This window comes from Lynx canadensis, chromosome A1 (genome assembly GCF_007474595.2).
Source record: "Lynx canadensis isolate LIC74 chromosome A1, mLynCan4.pri.v2, whole genome shotgun sequence".
NCBI classification, from domain to species: Eukaryota; Metazoa; Chordata; class Mammalia; order Carnivora; family Felidae; genus Lynx; species Lynx canadensis.
The window spans coordinates 159,227,817-159,252,176 of NC_044303.2; the positions used below are offsets into that span (position 1 = coordinate 159,227,817).

General features: G+C 38.4%; 1 protein-coding gene across 2 annotated transcripts; it reads left to right on the forward strand.

The window, feature by feature from the left end:
* The first annotated feature begins 1,618 nt into the window (after positions 1 to 1,618).
* Positions 1,619 to 24,360, forward strand: LOC115520788 (2'-5'-oligoadenylate synthase 3-like). Of its 2 annotated transcripts, none has more exons than XM_032593802.1 (9): positions 1,619 to 1,680; positions 2,182 to 2,373; positions 3,411 to 3,597; positions 6,332 to 6,522; positions 8,881 to 9,041; positions 13,702 to 13,826; positions 19,800 to 19,986; positions 23,420 to 23,629; positions 24,122 to 24,360. In XM_032593802.1, the coding sequence occupies exons 2-9, from the start codon at positions 2,215 to 2,217 to the stop codon at positions 24,276 to 24,278; spliced, it is 1,377 nt and encodes a 458-aa protein (XP_032449693.1). In that variant the 5' UTR covers positions 1,619 to 1,680; positions 2,182 to 2,214; the 3' UTR covers positions 24,279 to 24,360. The 2 variants fall into 2 exon arrangements, with proteins under 2 accessions (XP_032449693.1, XP_032449689.1); XM_032593798.1 differs by having other exon boundaries at positions 1,632 to 1,680; positions 2,185 to 2,373.

Below are 24,360 nucleotides of genomic sequence, written 5' to 3' on the forward strand. Positions count from 1 at the left end.
CCCAGAGAAAGACATATAGTAAATATAGCAGATATCACTATGGGCTATTCTGTAGCAATTAAAAGGAATGGACCAGAGTATAGATAATATATATATAATATATATTATATATAATACATATATAACAAAAACATTTATGTTTATGTTTTTATATATCATATATATATATATATATATATACATATAACAAATATGTATATAACAAAAAACATTATAATGTTTACCTGTGGGGGAACAAGGAGGTAAGTGAAAGTGGAGGATGGGGAATTAAGGGAAATAAAACAAGAGATAGAGCTTCTGCTGACCAATGAGAGGATATGAAATAAACTAATTCGTGTAATTTAGATTTTTTAAAATACATTTTACGTTGTAACCCAATACAGATATGTGTATGTTTAGCTGTAATGGATGTTTCACAAATCATTATTTACCTTGATTATGTTCAATATTCCCTACTTTTGTCTTCTTTGATTTTTTAAAATCTTAGTCACAACCCCTAAATTGTTTTCACACCTTGCTAATGAGATAGGACCTGTAGTTGGAGAACTGCACCGCACCTCAGTGAAAAGCACACTGCTCAACACTCTCTGACAAAGGCTCCAGAACCATTTAAGCACAGATGTTTTTGCAAAGAAAGGAAACAGTTTGCCTCGTTTCCATTTTTTACAGATACATTTTGAATTCATTTCTATTTCTGTTTGAAGTTTAGAAGTACAATGTTGCAGGCAAAAAATGGTTCCCCCAAAGAAGTCCATGTCCTAATCTTAGGAAACTTTGTATTTGTTACCTTACATGGCAGAGGAGAATTAAATTTGCAGATAGCATTAAGGTTGTCAAGAGCCAACTTTAAAATTGGGAGACTATCCTGTGTTATCTAGTTGGGCCCGATGGAGTCACAAAGGTCCTTAAAAGTGGAAAAGGTATGGCACCTGGTGGCTCAGTCAGTTGGGCCCCTGACTTTGACTCAGGTCATGACCTCATAGTTTGTGAGGTCAAGCACTACATTGGGCTTGGGGCTCACTGATGTGAGTGCAGAGCCTGCTTCATATCCTCTGTCCCCCTCTCTCTGTCACTCCCTTGCTTGCACTCTCTCAAAAATAAATAAGAAAACATTAAACAGTGGAAAAGGGAGACAGATCAGAAAGATGCAATGTGAACAGGACTCCACTTGCTTTTGCTTCATTGGAAGATGGAAGAAGAGAGCCACCAGCCAAGGAGTGTGGGCTGTGGGTTGACTATAGAAGCTGGGGGGAAAAAACAAAACAAACAAACAACAACAACAACAACAAACAAGGACATGAATCTTACCTAGAGCCTAAAGAAAGGAATTCAGCCTTACCAATGCTTTGATTTTAGCTGGTGAAACCAAATCAAACTTCTGGCCTACAGAACTGTAAGACAATAGTTTTATGTGTTTAAGCCACTAAAATTTGTGGCAATGTTTTACAGCAGCAGATGCAAAACAATTTATGAGTACAGTTAGAAAAGCTGGATCTATTTGATTGCTAAGAAACTGGTAACTACAAATCCCATAATTCTAACCTCTGAGGAAGGAGCTCTAAGCTTCAGATAAGTTTTACAAATTCAAGCAGAGTTGCTTGGCAACAAGAAAAATAAACAGTTTCAGGAGAAACCCACAGGAGATTGGAATCGCCAACGTCTTCCTGACTGTGTCTCTTGGTACAAACTTCTGCTTTTTATCTGCTTTTAACTACTTTTAAAAATCCAGGGAGCGATTCAAAAGACATGTACAGATCATGATAATTTTTTCAAATATGGGAATTAATGGGGTGGTAAAAATTGAAGAAACAATGGCTCCTGGGGAATTCTTGAGTACTCTAAATCAGCAGATTTATATCTAAACCAGCAGTTACTAATGTCTTTTGGGTCACAGATTCACTTGAAATTTCTTTTTAGAAAAATGTGCATATATACCTATACACATTTTGCATTTGTTTTGCTGATGTTACAGCCATCTTAATCTTTATAAGCCCAAGCTCACAAACAGCTTGTCTAAGTAGGTATTTTCATGATATTGCGTTTGATTTTAGTGAGGGATACATTTCTTAGGAAACATGCATGTGATTGAGCACACATTAGCACATTGGAAGTAATACCTGTATTCTAGTTAACTATGAGAGACTAGATTTTTTTTCAAAGGCTTTTTGTTTTTGTGGTCAGTAGGTTCCAGATCTAATACTTCATTGAGAAAGGATGTGGACTCTCAAATACTACAACTGTGAGTGCTGTGGGAGTGATTTTGTCAGCTGCAAGGCTCTGAAGTATCACTTTCAACAGAAGCATTTTGGAAAAGTTCACTATGAAAAATTTGGCCAAGAAGTCCTGAGGGAGAAGCTCCAAGATCACAGTAAGGTACAAGTGGGAAAAAGTAGGGGAAAACTTGGGGTTTCCCCCCACTTTTTCTAAAAAAAAACCCCACTGCTTTTTATTTGTTGTTTTTGGGTATTAATTCTCTTCATGGAGATTAATTAACAAGAAAGTAGAAATTAAAACAAAACTCCAGGTCCTAGGCCACCTGGTGGGATGAAGTAGTTAAAGCGGCATGTCTCAGTCCTGCTATAAAGGATCTGTCTCGTAGGGCTGCTGTTAGGGACACTCAGCAGAGTTCACTGGACATGAGTGTTGTATCCAGGGCAGCTGCTACTACTGGAATTATTTTTCCAAAATGCTTATGTAGTGACAGGATTCTCACAATCCTAGACTTTTTACTTTTTTTTTTTTTTTAAGTTTCTTTCTTTTGAGAGAGAGAGAGAGCACAAGCAGGGGAGGGGCAGAGAGAGAGGGAGAGATATACCTCACAAACTGTGAGATCATGACCTGAGCCGAAACCAAGAGTTGGCTGCTTAACTGACTGAGCCACCCAGGCACCCCTAGAATTTTTACTTTTAATGGAAGCTTAGAAGTAGATAAATATACTTTCCCTCCTTCCTCCACCTCATTTTACAAATGAGGGAACAAAGCCCCGATTAGGTTAAATGATTTTTCTAAAGCCTCCAGAGAGAATAAAAAGAGCCGGGATTTTACTCTTCTGATTTTATAAAACAAAACCTGGTGAGATATATATATATATATATATATATATAGATATGTATATAGATATGTATATGTATATGTATATGTATATATGTATATAGATATACATATATATATATATGGCGGATAGATATATCTTTTTTTCCCAGCACTGTAGTTCTCATGGTTCATCCATTAACCTACAGTAGTTTTCTATCTATATCAAAAGAACTAATGGGCTTTGCTATGTTTTGAAAACTCAGAATGAGAATCTCTGTGCTCATGAATGGGAGCATTTAGTGAGAAGCCAAATCAAGTCCAGCAGATCTTTCAAAGAGCTCTTATAATTCCTATGTTATGTGTTTACCTTTTCTCAGTCTTTACATGACAGGTCAGCCATGGAGACACACAAGCTCAACTGGGAAAATCTAGAAGAAAGGAATATAAAGCATATGGCTGCAGAAATATCAAAAACCTGCAGGATGTGTTCTAGGCACTTTGGAACCGTCCTTAGTCGGGAGAAGCATGAAATACAAGAACATCACTTCACAGCCAGAAAAAGAGGTAAAAGAGAAGCCTGGCTCTTTCTCTCTGTGTATATTTACGCAACATAGAAACCATATTTTGATTTTCCCTCAGTGCAAGGCTTTAGGGGTTGTTTCCAGGAATAGGTAATAGAGAACGATAGAGGATGAAACCAGATGTGGCTTGAGACTATCCTCTCTTGGAGTGGCAGGGACGAAGTAAAATTTTGCAAAGCCAAATCTCAAGAAGAAGCTGGGAAACCAAAGTGTCATTCAAAGAGACAACACAGTTCATGCAGTTCTATGGGCTTTCAGTCAAAAGTGGGACAGCATCAGGAATTCAGGTGGGAGTCAGGTAATGGTCTATCCATGTCAAAAATAGCCACAAAACTAAGATATTACACCTTTTCCTCTCATGTTTGTGGTCTGTGCTCTAAACTAACTTGTGGTTGCTGGTCTATGAAAGAATTTTAATCAATATAATTTTTTTCAGGAAATAATAATTGATTCTGGATACAGAGAGGTCACTGGAAAGTAATCATTTTGTGATGAACTTCCCCTAGAGTAGTATATAAATTGGATATTATGTTTCAAGCAAAAGAATCAAAGTTTCAAAAAAAAAAAACCCCACATAATCTGTTAACTTGGCATAATTGATAAAACTTAAACAAGGGGCTATGTATCCCTTGAGTGTTGATATAAAGTCTCTTGTTACTGATTATTTCTGAGTATGTTCTGATTTCCATTATGATTTCTTCTGTGATACATGATTTATTTAAAATGTGTGGTTCTTAAAATTTCTTAAAGCAAGGAGTATTTTTAGTTATTTTGTTACTGACTTCTCATTTAGTTGCATGGTGGCCAGAGAATGTAATCTGTGGGACATTAGTTGTCTGAAATGTGCTGAGTTTTATCTATAGCTGAGTATATATTCAATTCTTTCTTGTTAACATTATTTATTTATTTTGAGACAGAGACATAGCGAGAGAGAGAAAGAGGGGTGTGTGGGGAGGAGAATTCCAAGAGGGTTCTGCACTGACAGTACCAACTTGGGGCTCAATCTCATGAACTGCAAGATCATGACCTCAGCCAAAACTAAGAGTTAGTATGCTTAACCAACAGAGCCACCCTGGTGCCCTGAGTGTGTATTCAATTCTTGTGAATGTTCTATACGTGTTTGAAAAAGAAAGTCCAGTTGAAAGTTCATTCCAGAGAGAATTAGTGAATTCTTTAAGGCACTTGAGCCCTTTTCTAGCCAGAGGCCTCTCTAAAATGAATTCTCGGGGTGCTAGGGTGGGTCAGTCGGTTAAGCCTCTGACTTTGGCTGAGATCATGATGTCTCAATTCGTGGGTTTGAGCCGCATGTCAGGCTCTGTGCTGACAGCTCAGAGCCTGGTGCCTGCTTCAGATTCTGTGTCTCCTTTTTCTCTCTGCCCCTCCCCTTCTCATGCTCTGTCTCTATCTCTGTCTCTCTCAAAAGTAAAAAAAGAAACATTAAAAAAATATTTTAATGAATTCTCAGTGATAATATGAATTTATTGTATAAACCTGAATGAGGGCCACTTTGTGACTGCAAATACTTAGGGATTTTTTTCCTGATCCTTCCAATGCAAAAGTTATGAAAATTTCTTTGCTGTTGAAGGGGATCAGGATATGCCACCCCTAATTATGCCAATTTGGTGTATTGATTATTTGGAGCCAAGGCAGTTGAGAAACAGTAAATACAAGAACTCCCTGCTCTCCCCCTTTCTGCCTAAAAGCAAGCCATAAATTCTCTCTCTCTCCTGTACTGAGATGAAGAGAGTAGCCTTTATCACTGATAACCTAGAGCTGGCACATGAGTGTTTCCAAACAAACCTTAATAGTTTTCTTAATAGTTAATAGAGCTTAATAGCTCCCCCTGTGTATTTCCTAGTCACCTTCCCACAATTTATTGGCCTTCAAAGCTCTGGACTCCCTTCCTTCTGTCTACTCACTTCTCCACAACATATTATATTTTAAGTGGCATACAAACCCCCAAGTCTCACCGCTACTTTGAATTTTCATTTCTTTTCTGTAAAGAGACCTATGCACATTAAAAAAATATATTAGCATCAGTAAAATTTGAATGCCTCTTCTCCTGTTAATCTGCCTTTCTCAGTTTAGTTCACATGCTCCATTCGTTGAACCTAGCAATTCGGTTATTCACTTCCTTCTCGTGAAGGATGTGGTTAGTCTTGTCAGCTCTTCTGGCTCAAAACACACACCTACGATGTCCCCATTTAAAAAAAAAAAAAGTACTATCTTCTGGTTTTTAGGTGTTGGCTCAGTTTTTTCTTTTTGAAAACACTGTGCAGGCCAAACCAAACATTCTGTAGGCAGAATATGGCCCCTGGACTGACAGTTTGAGACCTTTAATAGATGGTTTAACTTGGAATTCTGTACCTTGGGGTCATTTTGTTGAAACTTGTTAACATATATGTTTTTCACTTAGGAACTTAAAATGATTGAGGAAATTGGAGCAAAAATTTTTTTTCCTCATACAAGAATGTCTGAATATCTGTTCAGCCATTTCTCTATAGAGACCTAGGGTTCAATGTCAGCTAAGTCTGGTGGGAGTGAAGTTTGCTGTTCACCTGATGCTCTGCCAGCAGAGTCAGTTTCCCTGTTATTACAACTAGATAGTCCTGGTGACTGACTAGATGTAATTTACATATAAAATTAGATTCTTGCCTTAGACACACGCATCTTTTTCTGTACAGTGAATATCAAATACTGGCCATTTCTCTATGCAGCCCAAATGTCTACAGGATTTTCACCTCATAATATGTTGGAGTGTAAAAGTCCCCAAGAGCTACAGAGATTTGCAGATAAAAATATCCGCCCTGCCTCTGGTCATCTGAGCACTGCATGTGTGGCTGAAATTGGGGCCCTGTTCAAGTTGATCCAGGATTGCTTTCCGGTGCCGGCCTCCCGAGTGATCCAGGTAATCTGAGCCAGGCCACACAGCCCTAAGGAAGCCATTCCTTCCTCATGGAGGCATTGAACGTCAACCGGGCAAGGCCACATGTTCAAAGGCCAGTGTTGCCTTCTGCATGGGGTGACACAGCTCGCAAGGAGCTCTTTGAAATGCCAGGGCAGGCTTCAGGCTGGTGGAGCAGGCACTCAACCATGCGACAGCTGGAGTCCATTAAGGTTGGCAATTTTTGCCCGAGGGATGAAAGTGCCTTTACATTGGCAAGACCAAAGAATTGGCTTACACTTGACTGATATTTGTAAATGCTTAAGGGAATTTCAGGCAAAGGAGGTGAGCCTGTCCCCCAGGGCCCTGTTTCATGCTTGAGCAATCTGCCTGTGGAAGTAATTAGGTGCTGCGCTGATGGGCTCCCTGTCAACTTAAAGACAACTCACTGAGTCCAGGAACAGCTGTCCAGAGAGCACAGAAAATTTCCTTGAAGAAAAATGGCCTGAACACAGGAAAGGAATCCAAATAGCAATGATGGTATGATTTCCCCCCTGCCCCGTTATTATTATTTTTACCATTAATACTGTCACTGAATACTCTCTCATCCGTGTTTAGAGAAAAAAATACAGGGCAGTTCTGTGGGCATTTTATTCCGATAATTTTTCCACTCCTTCGTTTTAAAATGCACACATGGGGTGCCTGGCTGCCTCACTAGTTGGAGCGTGAGACTCCATCTCGGGGTCATGAGTTTGAGCCCTCCCTGGGTGTAAAGATTGCTTAGAAAAATTAAAAAAAATAAAAAAATAAATCTTTTGAAATGATGTCAAGAAAACTACAAATGCACATATATTTGTTATAAAATCATCTTTCAGCCATAAACTTATTTAAAAGCAAAAACGATTTTTAATGTAACTCAGTAGCAAATATGATTTATGAGGATGATTAAATTCTTCCTTCAGATAGCTATGGCAATGCCTGAATATGAAACAATGTATTTTCTTCTACAGAGATAAGAGTCAGCGTTCTATTCTAGTCCTGCCTGATGCTTGCCAAAAACAGGAGCTAATGATTGATTAAGTTGCAGAATTGTTGTGCCCTTTAGTCCATTCTTGAATAGTGACAGTACACATTAGTGTATTAAGAACTCTCAGATTAAAGATGCTAAAAACTACATTTCCCATATTCCTCTGTCACTATAATTTCCTCTTCTTTTTTTTTAAGAGAAAGAGAGAGAGAGCACACATGTGAGCTGAGGAGGAGCAGAGGAGCAGAGAGAGAGAGAGAAAGAGAGAGAGAAAGAGAGTCCCCAAGCAGGCTTCATGCTCAGCATGGAGCTTGATCCCACAACCCTGGGATTATGACCTGAGCCGAATTCAAGAGTCGGATGCTCAACGAACTGAGTCACCCAGGCGCCCCTGTCACTGTAACTTCTAATGGGAATAGGTTTTGTAAATTAGTTGCACTAGTGAGAACCGTGTTAGGAACAGAGTTAAGTTGGGGTAGAGATGGTAGGGCATGAGACACCTATTTTAGTCTTCATGATTAGCAGATACAGAATGACTCTGGAGCCAAGCATTGAAATGTTTTCTAACTTCATGTGAAATCACAGTGTCATTTGTGTGTCACAGTCTACCTTTGATAGGTTGCTTTTGCCTTATTTGGGACATGACGGTTACCAAATCATAGGTAACAGGTTTCTTTGCTGCTAAAGAGATTCCTGTGGGACCTTGCAACCTGAAGTTTTCCTGGAGTGCTAAAGACGGCAATAAAGTACGGTTAATTCCTTCCAGTTTGACTTTTATAAAATTATATTTAGCGAGAGATTTGAGGTAAATTCTCAGTAATTATAATTACAGAACACTTATTAAAAAGCATTCAAGATCTATTTAGAAACAAGGAAAAGTAACATCCCCCAGAAACCTCAGTCACTTGTGGTTCTAGCTTTCACAGGTTGGGTCTGTGCTAGGACACTTATGCCGGTGGCACCTGTCTAGCTGTTCATTGACAACTGCTAGGTGTGAGCTTCAGGCTTCACAGTGGTGAATTTGATTCCTGCCCCTGTAGGTTCCATACAGTCTAGTGGCTTTCAGGCAGAAAGAGTCTGAGAACTAGCGGCTCTCTGTCTTCGTAAGGATTTTCAGGCTTTTTTGGAAAATTATGCTTTCTTTTTCATAGCTGAACCTAAACTCTCAGTAGACCGTGATAGATTGCTTTCTCCTTCTTCTGTTCCGCACCCCCCCCCAGGGTGAAGGGGGTTAAACTGCACATATTTAAGCTATTCCACAATGTTAATTGACCCTAAAATGCTACAACTTGAAATTTGTGCTTCCCTCAAGGTTAGTTTAGGTTTGACCCACATTAAATCCTTCGTCTTCACAGGGTGGTTCTTATATAAAGGGGACTGACACCCAAGGATGCTCAGAGATTGACATCGTGTTGTTCAGTGATGTGTTTGCCAATGTGAACCATTGCAAAAAACAACTGAGAGAAGCGCTGGATGCTCTGAGGGAAAACTTAAAGCAAACATCACGTGGAAACAGGTCTGGGTGAAGGTGTTCCTGTGAATCCTTTTCTTCCACAGGTGGAAACGTCAGCTAAGGGAAATTCTTAGCTTGGTACAAAAGGGCATTATTGAGCAACCATTACTTCTGTAGGCTAACATTAAATTTTTGAGAGAAAACTTGGAAAGATTGCCCCAGAGGCATTTTTTTTAAGACTTCTAGCTGAACTTTCAATGAAATTTCACGAATTTGAGATTCTACGATTTAAGGACTAAGTATGTTTTCCCCAGTGCACCTTTATTTAATTTCCATCCCCTAGCTGAAACCTGACTCTGAGGAATGCAAACAGGAAGGGGTGGGAAAGGTGCCTCCAAGAACCAAGAGTCTTTGAGACACATTTGTCTGATAAACATTCCCTTCAGCTATATCCTGGGGTCTCTTGCTGATGTGGCTTTGCTGACATTACACACAATGTCTCTTTGCTCCAAATGTTGAACTAATCAGACCTGGCAGGGTTTTTTTTTGTTTTTGTTTGTTTGTTTGTTTGTTTGTTTTGGTAAGTTCCAGAAAGAAAAAAGGAAAGAAATGCAAACACCTTGACATGTTATTATTTATTTTTCTCTTTCATTTTTACACATCCTGTTATTTTTTTCAGTATAGTGAACTGTGGATGAAGAGAAACGCAAGTATCCATGTTGTAAAATAAAGAAAGCATTTTTCCTGAGAAAAACAAACCAAGCTATGTGTCACTTTTTCTAAAATAAGATCAATGTTTTAAAACAATGTCCCAGAACTGTTTCTTAATTTAAATAATAGATTCATTACCAAGCCTTCGCTTCAAATGAGTATGGAGAAGTAGCTTGAATGTGTCTTTATTGAAACATACTACCTTCAGGAATACCAAACACCTACTAAATTGTGGTAGTTAGCGAAAGACTTCAGATGAATGGCATGATGGTGACAATAGTGACTGACATCCTTTGGGTTGGAAAGGCAGAAAGGGAAATGATGGAGTTTCACATACAATTACACTTTGGATGGAGAAAGACCACCTTTAAGAAAAAGAAAACAAACAGGAGAAATAGGAGAATGTGTTTTTCATTTTTATCCATTGTTTCTTCCAAGTTTTCCCCATTAAATTTGTAAACTAAAGGTTGCATCATACTATTGTTATTATTATTTATCAAAACAGAATGTTAATGTACTCTAAGTAGCGCATTAAAAATAAGAGTTAGGCTGTATTCTTTCCATGGTAACCTTATTTGGAAACACAATATTTGTTTTTCATTGTTAGGTCATTTTCTATACTCCTCACCCACCCAACTTCAAAGAACCTTATGGATTCACTCTCCCTAATGCTTTCTCCCCTCTTCCATATCTCAGCTGCCCTTCACTTGGAAAAAACAGCTCTTGAAAGTCTTTACTTTTTAGATTTCCAGAAGGAATTTTGAAGTAGAACCCATGAAAAATAACAACCCTGAAAACCATGGTTCATTTACTCTAATTGTTCCTGACTAAAAACAAGCAAACTCATTTTCTCATCTATGTTCCTTCTATTCTTTCAACTCATTAAGTAATTTAATTGAAAAGTCTTCAAAGTTGAACCGAGTTCCCAGGTAACCACCATCTTTCTTTTGCACCTTTTAAATGCCTGTTCATTTTCACTCACTCTGAGTGATTTTTCAAGGGACTAATGGTTTTAATTCAGCCCAGAATGTATTTTATCCCATATTTTGTTTGGCTGAATGGTTCCTGTGGCTAAAAAGGAGCATATTTTCTGAGAAGTAAGACTTAGAGGCAAACTGAGAAAAGAGGACTGTGAAGTCAGGAAAAGAGGCAGATTGTCCAAGGGTGGTGTTTGGTACTGATATCTGAATGGAGCAGCCGCTTTTTCTGGCTTTCTTCTCCACTACTCAGAGCAACTAAGACCATACCACAATTCATTTGAAGGGAAAATTGAATTAAAAATGGACAAGAAGCAGATATGTGGGTCTGACAGTTGGTTTTGACTCCCACCCACTGAGAGAGTAGAGTTTATTGTTTCAGTTGATGCCTGGTTTTTGGTGATATATTGTTTGTTGCTGTTATTTTTAAAGCTATTCAGTTACTTTATTTTGAGAGACGGGTGTGAGAAAAACTCGTTCTTTTCCTTTGAAACTAGTCTATATCTTAATCTACCAGTAACAACAACTGTTCTATGTCAGTCACTTTCCGGGCCCTGCTTATGAATGAAATCTCAGGAGACTTGCCCAATAAGCCCAAGTTACTGGAAATCATTTACATGCCAGAGGTATTGTGCTCCTCTCTTTACACATCAGTGTGTTTATTATTAAAAAACCACAATGGGAAAACATACTTTCAGCTTTTAAGGAGATGGTGCTATAAAGTGTCACACCTATAATAATTATGTTATAATTGGAATTTCTCCACATTATCTCTTATTTCTTATTGCATTGATTTAGAAGTCTTGAAAACAAGAATCTCTCTTTCATTATATTATCCAGTCGGAGCATCTTAAAGCTCTCCTCTGAGAAATAGTCTTTTAAAATTACATTGCTGGGTGGCTGGGTGGCTCAGTCAGTTAAGCATCTGACTCTTGATTTTGGCTCAGGTCATGAACTCATGGTTTGTGGGTTTGAGCCCTGCATCGGGCTCTGTGCTGACAGTGTGGACCCTGCTTGGGATTCTCTGTCTCCCTCTCTCTGCCCCTCCCCTGCCCACACTGTCTCTCTAAATGAATAAATAAATAAATAAAGTCAGATTGGAGGACTTGGAGTTGTCTTGATAAGACATGGACAAGACATGGCATGTTCATGGACTGGGTTGACAAGAATAGGAAGTGGCAAATAATATCACCTGAGGACTCCTGAACAAGCACTGCTATGACCCATGCCTCTTTTCTACTAATAAGATTAGCAAAAATCTTTTGGAATACTCATTGGACAGTAATGTATATGTAAGGTAGCCTAAGATAGTGACATTCTCATTAACCTTGACCCATTTTAGAACTCTGAACCCCTCAGTGGATTTAATACTTCATTCAAACTCTCTGGTATACACAACAGTAAAAACTTCACATACCAATGGCCATGTCTCCTATAGCCCTGTCTCTTGGAATTTCTAGTGATTTTTTAAGATTAAAGCCAGGACACGTGCATAAAAAAATCTTAGATGCTTCAGCTGATGTTCTTTTTCCAAGTGGATAGAATAAGAACTGATTACCCAAGTAACACCTCATACCCATTAAATAAAAATGTTTGGAGGCCAGAGCATCTGTACTTTTTAAGGATCCCCAGGTAATTCTAATATGCAACAAAGTTGGGGAACCACTGTTACAGCCTGGTATGTTTACCAAGGACTTTGCCCTAGTCCTTGTCTCCTCAGCTCTTAAGACTGAACCCTCATCCATGTTGTCTCATTCGGGCAAAACTATCACCAACCCCATTCAACTCTTGAAGACATTCTGCTTTATTTCTTCAGCCGTGCCTGTCTCAAGCATCTTCAGAATTCAGCAGATGTTTGGAGGGAAAAGCAGGTCATATTTCAGATTCAACTCTCCACCCTTCCCTTTTGATCAGGATTGTGGCCTCCAAGTCTCTTAACATTGCATCAATCCCCTGAACTAGAAAGAGTTCTGCTGGTTTCTTTACCCCAGAAGCTTCTCTTCACACAAACAAAATCCATGTTTTCAGCCTTGTGTCTATTCCCCAAATCAGTGTATGTCCCCAGAAAGGAAAAAGCAGAGTATCTGTCTACCTCTCCATAATCTGCTGCCCCCACCCTCATGGAATCTCAGCCTTTCTAGCTTCATCAACTCCCTGATGCCCCTCAAATACGTTTATATGTGGTTTTGAAAACCTAATTTTCTGGTTGTTGTGAATGAGCATCAATCTTCCACAGACTACTTCATTATACCCAGAAGTAGAAGTCTGATTTCTTTTAAAATATATTACTTAATCATATTCATGGTTAACAATATCGTGTGCCCCAATCTATATTCAGATAATAATTCACTTAAACATTACTTCTTAATCACCTACTACATGTCAGATATTAGGGACAGGGCAGTAAATAAAACAAACACAGCTCCTGCCTTTGTTCAACCAACACTCCAATATAAGAGAAATAAGCAAATAATGCCAAGTGGTAACTAAATGCTGTGAAGAAACATAAAGCAGGGTAAGGGAACAGGGAACAGGGAGGGAGCTCTTGTTTTAAAGGGTGGCCAGGGAATGCCAAACAGTGCAACGAAGACTGAAGCCTTGTGGAGTATCTTCCATCAATGTACTCTAGGTATAGGAATGGCAATTGCAAAGACCCTGAGAAGGGAACATTCCTGGAATGTTTAAGAAATAGCCAGGAGTGGGGCGCCTGGGTGGCGCAGTCGGTTAAGTGTCCGACTTCAGCCAGGTCACGATCTCGCGGTCTGTGAGTTCGAGCCCCGCATCAGGCTCTGGGCTGATGGCTCAGAGCCTGGAGCCTGTTTCTGATTCTGTGTCTCCCTCTCTCTCTGCCCCTCCCCCGTTCATGCTCTGTCTCTCTCTGTCCCAAAAATAAATAAACGTTGAAAAAAAAAATTTAAAAAAAAGAAATAGCCAGGAGAGTAGCAGGGCTAGAATAAGGGGAAGGGTGGTTGAAAATCATCTCAGTTTCTTTTTTCTCTACTATTTCTCATGCCATGTCTTGTTCCTTTGTTAAGGATCCTAATGGGAAAGAGAGCACCATTGTCTTTAAGATTCAATTTTTTATGTACTGAAGGTCTTCACAATCATTCTTTTGAGATCATGGCCTGCTATGATGTCCTGGGGCATGCACCCTCCACAGGTAAGGTTTATTTTTTTGTTTCACAGGAAGCCTTAAAATGACTGCTTATTCAACATGTATTTATACAGGACTGAGGACATCCAGACACAGCAGTGAAGTAGGAGTAGGGAACCAGGCTGCTTGTCGTAGTGAAACATTTAGTGTTGTTAGGAGACATTTTTTTTTTTCCTGCAGCACATAAACACCATGCATCTGTCTGCCACCAGTTTTTAATTTAAGAAGTGTGATCAAGTATTAACTACTTGTCCAGGATAATGGAGTAGAGAAAGAGCACAAACGAAGTATGTACATAGCTTGCAGGGAGCTGCTGCTTGTAGCAGGAATCCCTATGTGAGCCTAAGCTTGGTTTGCCCCAGGATTCAGGCACAATCTGGCTGACTCAGGAGGGAAACTTAGTCTTCCCCAGTGGGAAAGATGGGTTAGGAACATAACTTTGGTCCAAACTCAATAGACCAGTATTGCAGAGAAAGGTGCTTAGTACTCGGCACCAGTGGACTCATGCCTGTCTCTTGGAGAAAGACTTCAATAAAATTTGAGGGAAAACTAGACGAGCTGTTTCCTGGATGTCTGCTATGGCAGCCAGAACTCAAGTCAGCACAACTTTGCAGCCTGAGTGGTGGAATGCAGCTCTGGGGTTATTGTGTGAACGAGGAAGGGGTCCAGAAGGCATGAGGAGCCAAGAAGTCACCCTCACTGTGACCTGAGAAGATGCAAGAACAGGCCTCTCTCCTTCAGGGTCTTACTTACCCACTACTGGCCCGAAGAGTTGTGCCTTTGGCAGGCATGGCCACCCTGATGGCATAACTGTTTTTGGTGGGACCATCAGTGCTTTTGGTAACAGCAGCTACAGAAGACATCAAACAGCACAAATGATCAAGAGAAGATGATAATGGCAAATATCATGTGGTATAAAAAGAAAAAGTCTGCAAGCACATGTGAGATAGTCCATGGGGGCATCTTAAATAGGGGAGGAATTTGAGGAAACTCCTTAAAGAAATGGGAAGTGAAAAGGACAGAGTCATAGAATGATATTGTGATGGCTACTGTGATGTTATTTTTATCCCTAAGATGTGCTATCTGAAATGAGATATGAAATATAGAATTTAGTCCATACTTACAAAAAGAGGGGAATAAAGTATCTCCATTAGGCAAGAAGATTAAGGCCCCGTTATCAGCTCCTCAAAATCCATATGTTGAAACCCTAACCTTCAGTGTGATGGTATTATGAGGAGAGACCTTTGGGGAGGCAATCAGGTTTGGATGAGGTCATGGGGAATGGACCCCCAGGATGGGATCAGTGCCCCTCAAGGAAGAGAAGGAGACACAAGAACTTCCTCTCGGGGCCATGTGAAGCTACAGCAAGAAGGTAGCCAACTGCAAGCCAAGAAGAGATCTGTCACTAGGAACCAGATCTACTGGCACCTTGATCTTGGACTTCCTAGCCTCCGGAACTGTAAAAAAATAAGTTTCTGTTGTTTAAGCCATGCAGTCTGTGATATTTTGTTATAGTAGCCCCAGCGGAGGCCCAGATGACTAAGTGATTCATGCAAACCTAAGTATATTCTCCAGAGAACTTGGGTGTTGAGTGTAGGCTTCTGCTTGACTTAGAACATTTATGTATGTATTCTCTTTGTGTCAATAGGTGGTACTAAAAGTACCATAGCAAATCATGAGCCAATATATGAGCAGTGATCCTCCTGTAGCTTAGCAGGACATATTAAATATTTTCACTGTTCTATTCACTTATTTATCCCATTCAACCATTATTTGTGGAATATCTACCATGTGCTATTAAATACTTACAATGAAATAGACAGGAGATCAAGATTGTTGTTCTTTTGGAGCTCACATTTTGTAGAGGAGAGATTCCTAACCTTGAAATATCTGTTATTCCCTAAGGCTCTATCTCTATGTCTTTGCCCACTGTTTCCATTGATTTTTTAGGTTTATTTAAGTAATCTCTATACCCAACATGGGGCTGGAACTCACAACCCTGATATCTAGAGTCACATGCTCTCCTGACTGAGTCAGCCAGGCACCCCCAGTGATACATTTTCTTAACCTGCCCCATCCTATACTCTATCTTAAAGTTTCTGCTCAACCTTCAAGACTCAACTCAGCACCAGCTCAACTTGCTTCTCTAATTCTTCCTAGACCTGACTCTTCTGCTTTCCCACAGAATCCTCCCTATATCTCCACCACAGCATGATCCTCTATACTGTCACTATGTACAGGTTTGGCTTCCCACAGTGTTTTGAGCTCCATGAGCATAAGATTTGTCTTTGTTCCTGGTACTGTATTATTCAATAACTATTCATGGAATAAAAAGAATTATTAAACATAACATTGGTCCTACCCTCTCAGCCAGACCCCAGAGGAACAGGTTGACTTTCTTGAGCTAGTTCTTTTACTAATCAGCACTGTTGGACAATGTGCTGCTCACATTAAAATTCTCTTCTTTTGTGCTATAATTTGTTAATACACATGCACTACGTGCCTGCCATGGTCTAGAAACTGTGTTACCACTGGGTACAAACATGAATAAGACATGATGAAGTTTATAGTCTGGAGGGGAAAACACATGCATAGGCTATTTTATTTTGTGTTGTTTGTTTATTTATTTTGAGAGAGTGAGAGAGAGAGAGAGCAGGAATGCACTAGCTGGGGAGGGGCAGAGAGAGAGAGAGGGAGAGAGAGAATCCCAAGCAGGCTCCTTACTGTCAGTGCAGAGATGGACACGAGGCTTGATCTCATGAACTGTGAGACTGCCCCGAACCAAAATCAAGAAGTAGACACTTGACCAACTGAGCTACCCAGGTGCCCCATAAGTAGGTCATTTTAATATAACATCATCTGTAATAAGACAGAAGTATAGGGAACTCTGAAATAAGGATACTAGGAAAGGGAATGTGACATCTTGGTCTATACTGCAGTGTTAGTTAAGTCTTCTTGGCTCTGATAATCTTGCTGATCCTGTAAGACTTTTTTAAAGTGCTATGATTTATCCAGCACTTATTATATGCCATACATAATTCTCATTGCCCTAAAATTAATCTCATTAAATGAATCCCATTTGGTTTGCAAAAAAACAAACAAAACAAAACAAAACAAACACCTAAAATAATGACCCTCTCTCCAGTTTGCATATTTAAAAAAAATTGAGCCTTAGAAAATGTAAGCAAACTACCCACAGTTATATAGCCAGTATGTGCAAGGCCTGGGATATAAATCCAGGTGCTTCACACTGTCTAGATCCTGTGTAGACTGATACAATGTCAAAGTTCTATAATGGGAAGAATACACTGGGCTTGAAGCCAAATCCCAGATCTATTTTATATTATCTATGAGACCTTAGGTAAATCATGGAAATCTCAAACCTCATTTTTTTAAATCTAAAAAACAGAGATATTGCAAGAATTAAAATATGAGATTCAATTTGAAATCATGTAGCAAAATGCTTATTAGCTCAATGAATATTTATTTAAAAAAAGATGATTCTATCTCCTTACATCTTACCATAGGCTCATAAAGCTTTTGTATTTGTGCAAATTAATTCTTTCTCTTGTGTGCAGACTTCAAAAGCACAATTGTTAGCCAACAGCAGTTCCTTGGAAATTGTCTTGAGGATTTGAGGCTGTATCAGTAGCTCTTGAGCTAAAATGTCTCCCAGAGGAGAGAAACATATTTTTACACTGGCTTCTAAGTCCCCTAAGTTCTTGAGCACAGCTGTGTGAAATGAACTGAAAAATCCTGAAATTGTTATGTAACTCTGCTTTTCTCCACTGATGATGGGGAGTGGATTTTACAGGACAACAACAATCCAGCAATTCAGACAAATCTTAGGGTTCCAAGGAATTTTAGTGGGCAACTAAATGTTGCTAAAAATTGCCAGAGCAAGACTCAGATGATCACATCAAGTTTTCACAGGAATCTTGATGTCATTCCCTGCACACCTTACATAAGTGCTACACAATCAATAGTGTGGCCCATGTGCTACAGTGCAGCCCAGAGCCATGAGATCTGACAAGACCATGATTGACAACATTCCTGCCCCAGATGTGATTCTCAGATCAGCACTGTCAGCATCACTTAGGAACTTGCTAGATACAGAATCTTGGGTTCCATCCCAGACCTACTAAATCAGAAATTGCATTTCAAAAGATCCCCACAAGATTCTTGTACTCATTAAAGTCTGAGAACCATTGAATTAGCCACTAATTAGGCGTTTGGGCTCAGATCTAACATGCAATAGAAGATAGTAGGGTGACAATAGATGGTTTAACTTCTTGGCCATGCTGACTTTGAGCCACCTACTTAACCTCTCTGACTCTCCTCCTCCTTTGCAAGCTGGAGAGAATAATAGTTCCTTTATCTCAGGGATGTTAAAGAGTAAATGTGTTAATAATTATAAAGCACTTAGAATAGTACTTGATTCAAAGCAAGGGAGCTAAGTGTTCCTGTATTTCAAATAATGGTGATGATGTGATAATGCTAAACTAAAGTTTCTTAAACTGACCTAAGTCACACAGAGTAGAAATAGAAGACCATAAGCATTAAAAATAAGTTAGGGACCACAAACTTGGGTTCTTGTCAGTGAAGACCTTTGAAGGAGGGGAAATGTTCATATACCAGTGGCTTTGAGTAGATAATCCCCAGGTCAGCCATGACATCTCATCAGATAAATAGAGTAAGTCATCAAGTATCTGGCACACTTATTGAATATCAAAATTTGAGTTAAATTATTGTTTCTTTTATCTTTTATCATCATAAATCTGAGTTTCTGGCCAAGTCTGATTGCTAAGAAAGGCAGAGAAAAGCTCTAAGTAAAACTGAAAGGTCTTTTTTAATAGTTCAAATGACTATTGCCTGGAAGTTTGGGACTAGAATATGTTTGTTATAATATGCCCTTATAAGATATGTGTCATATATAACTCTATTTATTTGCTTATGTTTATCATAGTAATTTGATTTTACTCTCTAACCTGTTGATAATAAACCTACTATTATATCTCTGATTTGGCCGTAAACAACTGGACCAGGATAAAAGGACTGCACAGATATGCTTGAGATTAGGGATCCAGATAAAGGCACATCAGTATTTTACTTTATGTAAAATATATTTTACAACTAACATAAAGTTACTAACCAATTAACTTTAAAATACGTATTGTAGATGTGAAATTTTCCATGATTAACAAGTGTATCATTGTGTGCAATTTAGTTGGGCAGAAGGATAGGTATGTGTAAGGGCTGTCTAAAATAAATTCATATTAGAACTTCCAATTGTTTTGAATTGGGAAAATTTAAATAGATTATGATAAAAGGTACTAAACATTTATATTTCATACAGAGAGAATAAGCATGACCTGAGTACATGTTTTATAAGGTTGTAGTATTAAGCTATTGATGGTCATTCTTGCCATTTAATCTCATTTTCCTCCCCCATTAGTGGACTATTTGTTTTAAATTTGACCCAAATACATCTTTAAAATCATTTCTACCTTTATAAATATAATTAATTCCCTCGTGTCCAGGTGGTAGAATCTCTTCTGCAAGTATATATACAAATAAGAACAATTTAGATATTGAACAAGGGGAATTATATAGGTTATTGTTCAGAGAGTCTGATGACATTTAGTTTATATGTAGATGATATTTGCCTAAGGTACTGAAATCTGCTTCTGGGAAATAAACTTCCAGTGTGAATAGACAGAAAATCTGCCTCATCAGATTTTCTTATATCAGAGTTTGCTCACTTGAATTGCTCAGGCATCATGATGTTGAAGCTCTCTCTTCTTTTAATTACTTGAGTAAACTGGAGTAACTTTCCTAAAAAGAAAAAAAAAAAACAACTTTCGTTTTAAATGATCAAGATCTAATTAATCAGAGAAACATAGCTCATTTGTATTGGGGAAGCCAAAAAAGAAGAGGGAGCAAATTCTCACAATGGTCTTTGTTCCTTGGTGTTAACAGATTTAAAACACCTTTACCGCAAACTGTACCTCTGTAACGACAGTGACTCAGCACAGCTGTGTGCCTTGGCCCTCTTGCCGTACCAAGTGGATTTTGTCAAGGCATCTGTGGTGAGGGTGAAGGAGCTCATTCGTTTAACGATACATTGGTTCAAGACGTCATTTGCCAGGTCCACCGAGGAAAATAAGTATGTAACCAGCACATGGGCACCATGTGAGCCTTCCTCTTTTCGTATCCCTTTCCTTTATACTTCCAGGCCCCACCTCTTACCTTGGTAGGCAGAGGAGAGGGAAATATAGGGAGAGAGGGAGAGAGAGAGAAAGAGAGAGAGAGAGAGAGAGAGAAGAAAGGGCTGTCTAGAATATGGAACATCTGTATTACATTATTCTGAAACAATGTAATGGTTTGGTAGGAACCAAAGAATAGAAACAAAAATATTCAGTGGCATAGCCAGAGGGATTGGTGCAAAGAACGAAGCCGCAGGAAAAAGAAAGGGGAAACTACCAGCACAATTTGAGCTTCAAGTGTTCCTTCTGCTGTAGCCAATTCTATCAGAGGCAGAGTTGTCTTTCAGAGAAGGGGGATCCTCAAAAGTTGCTATGTGCATGTTCTTGATTCTTTTCTTGCGTTTGCTGGGAATAAGCTCTAACTTATAATGATGGGAGGTGAGGGAGACAGTGACTGGTTTCAGTATTTTAAGATAAACTTTTGATAAACAAAGACATGGAATATATCTGAATTCTCCTTTTGGCAGAAATAGCAGAGACAGGAGATTTACTATAACATATTTATATATGGCCACTTTCTACAAAGAGTATGTCTTCTTTGTCTTTGTATAAAGTTACTAATAATCTTGACTTGTTCATCTGAATCACCCACTGTTTACTCTTTGTATATTTTTATGTTTACCATAGAAAACATTAGTCACTTTGTAAACATATATTTCTATATAATACTTCCTGTATCTAAACATCTCTGAACAGTCTATATGTTTTTTCTCATTTGGTTGAGCAAAAAGTTATTATTAAAAATAGAAGAACAGAAGACCAAGAAAGAAAGTTTCTTGCCTGAGTAGATCCTTGGTCAGATTATAGGCCTGGGTTTGAAATCTAACACTGTTTTGTTTTGTTTTTTAACGGAGAGCATTTAGAGGTCTGCAAAGAAGCTTATCTCTTAGCGTAGCAGAACAATAATTCTAATACTTAAAAAGGTGCTATTGTGGGGGAAATTGGACCACATATGTTATAATATGGTCATTGGTTTTCTATTTTTGGAAAGTAATCTGGTAGTGTTGTATTAAATATTTATTATGTGTTAAGGATTTTAAAATATTCAAACCATTTGTCAAGGTAATTCCTTTATAGGTTAAAAAAAAGTGATAGTAAAAAGTAAAAAAAAAGAGTTTATTTATTAGTTGGTTTCAAAAAAGAGTTGAGGTCATTTATATTAAAAATATGTCCTAAAAAAGTACTAAAAATAAAGATTTTTTTTTTAATTTTTTTTTTCAACATTTATTTATTTTTGGGACAGAGAGAGAGACAGAGCATGAACGGGGGAGGGGCAGAGAGAGAGGGAGACACAGAATCGGAAACAGGCTCCAGGCTCTGAGCCATCAGCCCAGAGCCTGATGCGGGGCTCGAACTCAAGGACCGCGAGATCGTGACCTGGCTGAAGTCGGACGCTTAACCAACTGCGCCACCCAGGCGCCCCTAAAAATAAAGATTTTTAAGAAAAGAGATGAGAAATACTTCGAGAACTAACCTTACAGAAAATAAATGCATTTAAAGAAGTAATTTGTATAAATATATTCAGAATAGTACTGCTTAAGATAAAGAACAGCAAAAATGCCCTTGAAGAACAAATAAACTTGCCCACAAATATGATCAAATACTATTCAAGACAAATTTGGGAAGCACGGTAATTAATATGTGGAAGGAGTTACATGAAACAATGTTAAACGACTAAAACATAACACAGAATAAATAGTATGAACATGTATCAGAAGTATGAAAGTACAGATGTAAATGTGCTGTAAAATGTGAGGGAAAACAGTCTCATGTTTATTAAGTTTTTTCCCCCTAAATTTACTCTCATGTCATATGAAGAGCATCCTCTGCCTGAGTGGTTTTCAACCATGACTTTCTTTTGGCGCTTGGGAATACCACCAGCTGGTTCAAGTGGGGATGGATTTGAAGTCTGGTGTTTGTTGCTGTCAACCCCTCAGGGAGTATTGTAAGAACTAAATTATTGATAGTCTAAAATCTGGTTTGCTATTTCATTACCAGGACAAAAAATTTTGTCTCCTTTTAGTTTTTCCTATTTTCTTTACTGAAATAAAAACAAACGACCAATAATGATAGTAAGAAAATATTTCCATGCTATTAGGGGAAGAACTGCATGATTTTGCAATATATCCTCAAAAGAGATTGTACTGGCTAATGAATGCCAAGGCAACAAAATATGTGTTTGGATATCAACCAACATGGAATCCTGAAACTATCTGTTTTTTTTTTTCTCCCATGAGTTTGTTTATAACCCCTAGCTTTAATTTTTTATTTTATTTTCCCCTGATGTACATAAGCTGCAATTTAAAAGACTGATGTAAGAAAATTTTCCTTCTTCACTCCAAATTCCCACCTCCCTAACAATGTTTAGGACATATTCTGCCAAATTTGTTTTTTACATATGCTTAATTTTTTTTAAAAACAAGGAACAAATGGGTTTATAGTTTATGTATCACTATGAAAATTGTTATTCATTTAATCTATATCTTTTTATAGCTGTACCTAGAGAGCTACTTTCTTTTAATGACTGCAAAGTATAGTGATGTTCAAATACAAGCCACATATGCAATATTAGATATTCTAGTACCCACGTTAAAAGGTAAAATGTAGGAGTGCCTAGGTGACTGAGTTGGTTAAGTAACCGACTTTGGATCAGGTCATGATCTCATGTTTGTGAGTTCAAGCCCAGAGTCAGGCTCCGTGCTAACAGCTCAGAGCCTGGAGCCTGCTTCAGATTCTGTCTTTCTCTCTCTTGCTGCCCTTCCCCTACTCATGATCTGTCTCTCTCTCTCTAAAATAATCATTAAAACAATTAAAAAAATAAAAAGGTAAAAAGCACTGATGAAGTTACTTTTAATAATACATTTAGCCACTATATCCAAAATGTTATCATTTCAACAGGCAATCAATGTAAAAATTATGAGTATTTTCCTTTTTTAAATATGTCTTCAAAATCCAGTGTGTGCCCAAGTCAGACTAGCCACATTCTCTACAGAATGAGAAGTGAAAAATGCTGACCAAAGCGATGGAACATACCAAATTTTAGTAGAGTTGACTGTTTTAATTTAGAAAAAAAGACTGTATTAAATTACATCCTCACCAATAGAATGTGAGAGTGTCTCTTTTCTCACAAACTCACCAATATTAGATATCATAATTCTTTATATTTGGTCCATCTCATTGGTGGAAAAATTGTTTGATAAACAGTGTGATTGAAAAGAGAATTTCTTCTTTTGTAAACTGCCTTCTGAGCTTAAATTTTTCTCGTAAGTGAATAAATCTGTCTTCATTTTCTGGGTTAAGGGAAGTAGACAACCCTTCGTTCTGTGTGTCTAGATTCCGCAGACTTCCCTCCTCTTACACAGTGGAGCTCCTCACAATTCACATCTGGGAACTGGCAGGAAAGCCGCTGTTGTTCAGCCTGGTGCAGGGAATGAGGGCAGTCCTCAAACTTCTGGTTCGATACACAGAAATTGATGTCGTTTGGCACAGACACTACCATCCCAAGTTCCCCATTTTTGTAAAGGTTAACCAGAAACACACCAGGTAAGTATGTATCTTCTCTATGCCCTTAGGCTATAAGAAGCATGTTTACCATCAAGAAAGTCTGGAGCAAGGAGTTGCTTTATTGTCATTCATTGTAAATGAGAAGGCCTTAATTACCACAAAGCCAATTCCCTTTGATTACTTCTCACAGAATCTTACTTCTCAAGTGTGAATTAAGAATAATTTGAGTAGAATGAATCAAATGTGGATGTAGATGACAAATGGGGAGGTAACTGAAGACTGAAACCAGGGAAGAAATGCCTCCCGAGGTGAAGAGGAAAAATGAGAGGGAGTCAGAGTTGGAGGGGCAGAAGCAACTTGCTGTTTTCTGATAGGTATTAGTCCCGCGTGGACTTGCTTCCACCCTTCCAAGAGTCCTGTTCTTAACCAAATCCCTTTTTTTAACTCTGACATTCCCCTTTCTCACTATACTACAAATTGAAATTGAGTTTAGAAATGAATAGTTTTGTGTTCTGTTTTGTTTTGTTGTAGGCCGTTCATTTTAGACCCCGTAAATCCTACTGTCAACGTGTGTGACACCTGCAATGCCTGGGACGAGGTTGCCCTGGTGGCGAGGCATAGCCTGTTGAAGCCTCTTTTCAGCAGAGTAAGAGCTGAGCCCCCTTGGCTTTTCACAAACAACTGGTAAACTGGACAAGGAGCTACTCTCCTCAGATTTTTTTTTTAATTTTTAAAATGTTTTTTATTTTATTTTTGAGACAGAGACAGAG

What these genes read in the sequence shown, in the direction of transcription:
- LOC115520788 (XM_032593802.1), top strand. Translation starts at nt 2,215, where the DNA reads ATGTGGACTCTCAAATACTACAACTGTGAGTGCTGTGGGAGTGATTTT. An exon ending in AGCTCCAAGATCACAGTAAG is followed by an intron (nt 2,374 to 3,410) that starts GTACAAGTGGGA and finishes ACCTTTTCTCAG; the next exon opens with TCTTTACATGACAGGTCAGC. An exon ending in AGGTCCACCGAGGAAAATAA is followed by an intron (nt 19,987 to 23,419) that starts GTATGTAACCAG and finishes CTGTGTGTCTAG; the next exon opens with ATTCCGCAGACTTCCCTCCT.